General features: G+C 51.1%; 1 protein-coding gene across 1 annotated transcript; it reads right to left on the bottom strand.

The window, feature by feature from the left end:
• Positions 1-2,544: 2,544 nt before the first annotated feature.
• AVPR1B (arginine vasopressin receptor 1B) lies at positions 2,545-4,337 on the bottom strand. Its single transcript, XM_015650543.1, has 2 exons — positions 3,383-4,337; positions 2,545-2,834 (listed from the first exon to the last, which is right to left on the bottom strand). The coding sequence occupies exons 1-2, from the start codon at positions 4,335-4,337 to the stop codon at positions 2,545-2,547; spliced, it is 1,245 nt and encodes a 414-aa protein (XP_015506029.1).
• Between the last annotated feature and the right edge of the window lie 3,419 nt (positions 4,338-7,756).

The raw sequence follows: 7,756 nt of genomic DNA, 5'->3' as shown, positions 1-7,756 counted from the left end.
CTCAGAGGTGCCCAGAGCCCCCAGCAGCTGCACAGCTCTGTGCCCTTCCCCTGGGCACCGCCTGGCACGGGCTGCTCCGCTGGTACCACCCCGACCCGCAGGAACAGTTTCCTCGGTGTTTCCCTTAAAGGCAGCTCTGTTCCTGAGGGCTGCGGGGTGGGGCAGGGGAGGGCCCCTCTCAGCCAGCCTGGCATCAGCTCTCCCCTTCTGTGTCATGGCCTTTCCCCCTGTTTTCATGAAAACAAAAGAAAATCCTCCCCTCGCCTCTCAGAATGGGCAGTTCAGGGAGGGAGATGCAGTGATCCTCAAAATCTCCTCTGAACTGGCTGGAAGCTCTTCTCAGTCATGTTGTTTTGCTCATCAACCTCATAAATCCTTTTAAATACAGTTTTCCCACTGGATTTTCCCTCTCCCTGTCTCCCACCTTTTGTTTTCCATGTTTATTCCCTGCTCCAGGTGCTGGGCTCGGTCTCTCCCCACCTGAGCCATCCCCCTGCTCCTCACTTTTCAGAATTTTCAATAAATAAACTTCCAAAGTGCCTGGGAACGGGAATAGTGCCCCAGTGGGAGCTTTGTGAGGGGGATGGAGCTGCTGCCTCCCAGCACAGCCCCCCTTCCTCGGGGCTGGAGCTGCCCCGAGTGCGTTTTAAACGGGCTCAGCAAAGCTGTGATTTAATGAAAGGTTGTGAGACGATTGATTTGGGATCGATCAGTGGCAGGGGGAGCCAGGCTCTCCTGGTTCCATGCATGACCTTGTGGTGCAGATCTGGCCCAACTCCAAGGGCACATGAAGGGAAATGTTCCAAAAACCCCAACAATTCCTGGGTAAGGCTGGAAAACCCAGGAGAGGTGTGAATAAGGAACTGGAGGTGAGGCAAAAACCAGTGAGTGGAAGATTTTCAGAAATCTGATTCAAATGCCTGGCGATTAAATAGTGAAAATATTAAAGATTTCAAAATATTTTACTCTTAATGTCTTATTTTTACAGCTTTAGCCTGTGCTAGTGGAAGGAACAATGCCCGTGGTTCGCAGGGATTTGGAACCTTCGCTGGGACATCTGGACATCACCTTCAGCAGCTCTTGAGCTCGACTGCCAGAGCTAATGGAGGCTCTTCCCTGCCTCATCCACGATTTATTCCTGCACAAAGCAGCTCCCGGGAGCAGGGCAGGGGCCAGGCTGGGTCTGCAGGGGGAACCAAGTTCCCTGCTCCCCGAGCCCCGGGTGCTTTTGGGCCGCTGATCCCGGCAAAATCAGCCAAAAGCAGCAGCAGGGTGAGAGCAGCTCTGCCCGGGACACAGCAGGTGTTGAACTCGGGATGGGGCTGGGAGCAGAGCTGATGGAAGAGGGCCCGGGGGGAGTGGGGATGGGCCCAGCTGGGCTGGAGCAGGGCCAGGGCTGCTCCCAGCAGCTCCTCGGGGGTGCTGTCACCGCATTTGGGGCGCTCCAGCTGGCACAGCGCGGTGCAAGACAGCTGTGCCCAGCACGAGGGGACTCCACTGCCCCGTCCCTGGCCCAGGAGAGGTGGCAGGGGACAGTTCCAGGCCACAGCAGCTCTGCAGCCCCGTGCTGTGCCCCGGGGGAAGGGACAGCTCTGTCCCCGCTGTCTGCTCGGCCAGCAGAGGATGCGACAGGAGGAGGCGGCGGCCAGCTCTGCAGCAGATGGAGCCGCGTTGCCGCCTGCCGTGCCCCGGCTGCTTTGCTGGCAGCTGGGAACACCAAACTCGAGTCCTCCAAGGAGGATTTGGGGAGTGCAGCATCCCTCCCCGGAGAATGCAGGATCCCTCCCCGGAGGATGCAGGATCCCTTCTCGGGGGATGCAGGATGCAGGATCCCTTCCCAAAGGATCCAGGATCCCTTCCCAGAGGATGCAGGATCCCTTCCCAAAGGATCCAGGATCCCTCCCCGGGGGATGCAGGATCCAGGATCCCTTCCCGAAGGATGCAGGATCCTTTCCCTGGGGATGCAGGATCCAGGATCCCTTCCTGGAGGATGCAGCCGGAGATTTCCCTAACCACGAGGAGGGGTGGGTGCTGTGGTCAGGCAGGGGCCGGAGGGTCCATGTCCACCCCCCGGAGGTCACAGCACACGAGGTGTGGAGGATGGCGGTGCTGATTTCTGCACAAGGCGGTGCCACCAGGTGGGGAGAGCCGCGCTCTGCAGCGACAGAGTGACGGTGGCGCACCTGGCGGTGTCAGACCTGGCGGTGTCAAACCTGGCGGTGTCAAACCTGGCGGTGGCACACCCAGCAGTGGTACACCTGGAAATGCTGGTATCACACCCGGCAGTGTCACACCTGGCAGTGTCACACCCGGCAATGTCACACCTGGCCATGGCAGTGTCACACCCGGCAATGTCACACCTGGCCGTGGCAGTGTTACACCTGGCAGTGTCACACCTGGCAGTGTCACACCTGGCCGTGTGAGTGTTGGCCCTGGCAGTGTCATACCCAGCAGTGTGACACCTGGCCGTGGCAGTGTCACACCCAGCAATGTCAGACCTGGCGCTGTCACACCTGTCAGTGTCACACCTGCCGCTGTCACACCCTAGAGCGTGCCGGACTCTGTCACAGCCTCGTGGCAGGGCGGGTACAGCTCCCTGGCGCTGTCCCCGTGCAGTGTCACCCCGGCCTGCTGGCTGTGGCTCAGGATCGTGGTTTTCCTGCTGCACAGGCTCCCGCTGGAGTTGGGTCTGCGCAGCCCGGCCCGGGGCCGGCCCCAGCAGCGCCCGCTGCCCTGCAGGAGGTGCCCGCTGAAGAACAGGTAGATCCAGGGGTTGCAGCAGCTGCTGAGGCTGGCCAGCAGCATGGTGATGCTGAAAGCCACGTCGGTGGACTCTGGCAAGGCAAGAGGGAGAGGTGAAACATCCCCAGGGGCTGGGCAGGACCTGGGGGCTCTCCTGGCTCTCTTCCCGTTGGTGCAGTTCTGCCCTTCAGGCTCTGCAGTGTGAATGTGCTGCAGCACGTCCTGTGAGACCCGGCAGCTTCTGGGCTTTCCTGCAGCCTCTTTGCTGCCCAAAGCATCTCCCACAGGACTTTCAATCTTCTACTGTTAGGAAAACTACTGAAGATTTACAGGGAAAAAAATTCAACATATGAACTGAGAAATCCATTTCTGAAACCGCTGAAAATTCCCAGAGGAGAGAAAAGACACGTGGCAAAGATGTCTTTGCGCACTCCTGTGGATGATGGCCAGAAATCATCACTTCTCAGTGTTTTTTCTGCTGAAAGGAACAAATTGACTCTACAAATTGTATTTCCTAAGCATTACCGGGGGGAGATCTGTAGCCTCCCCATGATTTCTTTATATTTAAATGACAATCTGTTAATTGTTACAAACCCAACCTCACTCCTGGGGTCCCCAGGGCCCTGCACCCAGCACTCACCATCATCCGGAGCATCCTCATCCCACACCGACCACATCTGCACGCTGAAGAAGGGCGCCCAGCAGGTGACATAGGCGGCCACGATGACGAAGGTCATCTTCACCGTGCGGATCTTGGCGCGGGAGATGTTGCGCACGCTGCTCACCCGCGACGGCTGCCCGCCCTTCCCCGCGGCGCCGGGGGCAGCAGGGGCGCCCATCGAGGCTCCCCCCGGGGCTGGGGCGCCGCTCTGGGTCTTACCCTTGAGGTTCTTGCAGATCTCGTGGCAGATGAGGCTGTAGCAGACGCTGAGGACGCCCACGGGCAGCACGAAGATGCACAGCGTGGTCCAGGTGATGTAGGCGCGCGCCGCCCACGGGTACCCGAAATCCGCCCAGCAATCCAACACCCCCGAGCCCGGGCGCACCTCCCGCAGCGAGAAGATGAACACCTGGGGCAGGCTGAGCAGGCAGCTGAGCAGCCAGGTGACCCCGATCATGGCGTAGGCCTGGCGGCTGGGCTGCTGCAGCGACTGCAGCGGGTGGCACACGGCCAGGTAGCGGTCCAGGGTCATCACCATCAGCATGTAGGTGGAGGCGAACATGCTGAGCACCTGCAGGTACTTGACAGCCCTGCAGAGCGCGTCGGGCCCCAGGAAGCGGTAGGTGACCTTCCAGAGGAGCTGTGGAAGCACCTGGAACAGGGCCACGCCCAGGTCGCTCAGCCCCAGGTGCAGGATGAAGAGGTGCATGCGGCTCATCTTCCTCCTCAGCCGGTACATGGCCAGCAGCACGCCCAGGTTGCCCACGGTGGCCACGGCCAGGATGGTGCCCAGCACCCCCACCTCGGCCTTGGCCAGCTCCTCGTCCCGGGTGTGCAGCAGGGTCAGGTTGGGGTCCCCTGCCAGCCTCAGCAGCCCCTGGCTGTGCCCAGGTGGGCGCTGGTGGGAGCTGTTCCAGCCCCAGCCTGGCTCCATCCCTCTGCGGGAGCACAGAGCTCCTGATGTCCTGTTGTCCCCTTCCCTGTGTCCCGGAGCTCCAGCCCCTCTGCCCTGCCTGGTTATCACCTGTCACACTAGCCCTGGGTTGGCAGATGCAATTCCCCCTCTGCCTGCCCTGAAAATGTTCCTGTGGAGCAGAGAGGTGCAGGAGCCCCTGGCTCACCCCTCAATACCTCTCTGGTCTGCACTGAACATCCTCAAATCCCCGTTTCTCCCTGCACTGCTCGCCTTCTGCATCCTCTGCTCAGGTAAATCCGAGGGGAAAGAGAAATTCTCTTTAAAAGCAGCAGAAAACGCTGCAGAGGCTGCATCTCTTTGGCGTTTTCATCCCAAGGAGAGCATCCAGGTGAGCGTGTCCCAGCCCCGTCTCTCGGTGTCCTCGGGGCTGGGTTTTATAGCCCAGCAGGTCCCTCCCCGGGCGGGGTTTGTACCCTGACAGATTCCTCCCCAAGCTGGGTTTTGGATCCCGGCAGGTCCCTCTCCAAGCTGGGTTTTGGATCCCGGCAGGTCCATCTCCAAATGGGGTTTTGGATCCCGGCAGGTCCATCTCCAAATGGGGTTTTGGATCCCTGCGGGTCCCTCCCCAGGCTGGGTTTTACACCACAGCAGATCCCTCTCTAAATTGGGTTTTACACCCCGGCAGGTCCCCCCTCTCCAGGCTCCGTTTTACACCCCTCAGGCTGGGTTTTAAACCCCAGCAAATCCCTCTCCAAGCTGGGTTTTGGATCCCTGCCGGTCCCTCTCCAAATCGGGTTTTACACCTCGGCAGGTCTCTCCCCAGGCTGGGATTTACATCCCATCAGATCCCTCTCCAAATTGGGTTTTGGATCCCTGCAGGTCCCTCTCCAGGCTGGGTTTTACACCCCTGCAGGTCTCTCCCCAGGCTGGGTTTTGGATCCCTGCGGGTCCCTCCCCAGGCTGGGTTTTACACCCCTGCAGGTCCCTCCCCAGGCTGGGTTTTACACCCCTGCAGGTCCCTCCCCGGTGTCCCCGCTCCGCTGCCGAGCGCTGCCCCAGCCAGGTGAGCACCGATCCCCTCCGGAGCTCTCCCCGAGCTGCCCCCGCTGCCTTTGGGCAGGGGGATTTTACCAGATGGGAATCCCAAAGGATGGGAACCCTCCTGAGCTCGTCCCCTGTGTCCCCTGCGCTGCCGGGGACAATCTGCCCTGGCTCTGCAGAGTCCGTGCTGCCCTGGGCTGCTCCTGCTGGGCTCTGTCTGTCCGCAGAGCCCGGGGATGCTCCCGCAGCAGGAGCCGGACCCCCCCGGCTGCGGCAGCTGAGCCTCAGCCCCGCAGGGAAATGTCTGCAAACAACAGAAAACATCGTTTATTGTCACCGGAATAAATAAAATAAAATAAACAGCCCGGGGCTGCCTCCTCTGATCCGCTGTGCCTTCCCCTCTCTGCGGGAAGGGATGGGGATGGTCCCTGGGACGCGACAGAAACCTCAGTTCTGTTGTTTTCCTCCAGCTGGAACAAAACCACCCCAAAAATGGGCAGTGAGGTCCTGCCCGGCCACGATCGCCAGCATTCACCCCGTTATCTTCCTCAAAACATGGAAAAAATCCGTGGGAAAGGGGAAAAGGGAGCTGGAGATGTCCCAGATCCTGTGCAAGAAGCTGGGAGCTGAGGGAAAGGGGCTGCACAGGGGGATGGAGGGCACAGCGAAAGCTGGGAAAAAGTTGGGTTATTATTTCTTTCTAATTTATTTTTTTATTTATTTTATTTTTATATTTATTTTAATATTTATTTTAATATTCATTTTTATATTCATTTTAATATGTATTTGAATATTTATTTTATATTTATTTTTCTATTTATTTTTCTATTTATTTTTATATAAAATAATTTTATAAATATAAATTATAAAATTCAGTTATATTAAATTTTATTATATTATAAAATTATATTATAAATTATAGAAATATAAAAATAATTTTATTTTATATCCATTTTTTGTTTATTTTTATATTTATTTATATATTTATATATGTGTATATTTTTATCAATTTATTATTTATTTATTTATTATAATTTATTATAAATTATTATATATAAATAAATTATTTATATAGCATTTTTATTATTTATTTATTATATTATTGATATAATATTAAAATTTATTATTTATTTTATTATTCCTTTTATTATTTTGTTTTATTATATATTATATTATTTATAATATAAATATAGTATTATATATTTATTTTATTTGTTTTTATTTATTTTATTTTTCCTTTCATTTATTTAATCTTTCATTTTATTTATTTAATCTTTCATTTTATTTATTTATTTTCCTTTTCCTTTTATTTATTTAATTTTTTTATTTTATTTATTTAATTTTTATTTTTTATTTTATTTATTTATTTTCTTTTTCATTTGATTTATTCATTTTTTTATTTTATTTATTCCAGTGGAGAAATGGAAATTTATTTTTTTTCCAGGTGAGTGTGGAGCTGAGAGACTCTCGGATTTCACCTCCCTGAGAGTTTGGGCACCTCCTCATCTTCCCTTCCCAACTTTTTTTTTGGGTCCAGATCATCTTTTCCAGCAGGGCTGGGACTGCAAAACATCTTCACTGTCCCTGTGCACAAACCCCTGGCTTTGTGTCCACACAATTCCACTTCTCTTTGGCAACACCCAGCCTTTGTTTTCCTCACTGACCTCTAAATTATGGCAAGAAAAAGTGAAATTCATCAATTTTCTGCCCTTTTTTTTCCTTTTTCTACAAGGAAAAGATGATCCAAAATTCACCTGCTGTGTGCTTCTCTGGCTGCTGACATTCCACAGAAATTCCCTTTAAAAAAAAAACCTATTATTTGCTGAATAAATTTGCAGATCACCTCTAATAACCCAAAATGAGCTCAGTTTGTGACTAATTAAAAGACATTCAATATAAAGTAGCCATCAGAGAGTGCCTGCTGGAGGTGCTGTGCAGGGTTTTTGTGGATAATTTATTTTTCTTTATTTTATTTTATTTTTTTATTTTCTTTTTCATTTTATTTATTAATTTTTTTTAATTAATTAATTTTTGTGATCAGCTGTGCAGGGTTTTTGTGGATAATTTAATTTATTTTATTTTATTTTATTTTATTTTATTTATTTATTTTCTTTTTCATTTTATTTATTAAATTTTTTTTAATTAATTTTTGTGATCAGCTGTGCAGGGTTTGGTGGATAATTTAATTTTTTTTTATTTTATTTTATTTTATTTTATTTTATTTCATTTATTTATTTTCTTTTTCATTTTATTTATTAATTTTTTTTAATTAATTAATTTTTGTGATCAGCTGTGCAGGGTTTTTGTGGATAATTTCATTTTTTTTATTTTATTTTATTTTATTTATTTATTTTCTTTTTCATTTTATTTATTAATTTTTTAATTAATTAATTTTT

The sequence above is a fragment of the Parus major genome, chromosome 26, assembly GCF_001522545.3.
Source record: "Parus major isolate Abel chromosome 26, Parus_major1.1, whole genome shotgun sequence".
NCBI lineage: Eukaryota > Metazoa > Chordata > Aves > Passeriformes > Paridae > Parus > Parus major.
The sequence above is the reverse complement of the archived record's forward strand: the minus strand, read 5'-3'. Positions and strand labels throughout refer to the sequence as shown.

Bases quoted from the DNA above. Each gene is read 5' to 3' on its own strand.
- AVPR1B (XM_015650543.1), bottom strand. From the start codon at position 4,337: ATGGAGCCAGGCTGGGGCTGGAACAGCTCCCACCAGCGCCCACCTGGG. The intron at 2,835-3,382 runs GTGAGTGCTGGG...TTGCCTTGCCAG, and splicing joins TGAGGATGCTCCGGATGATG to AGTCCACCGACGTGGCTTTC.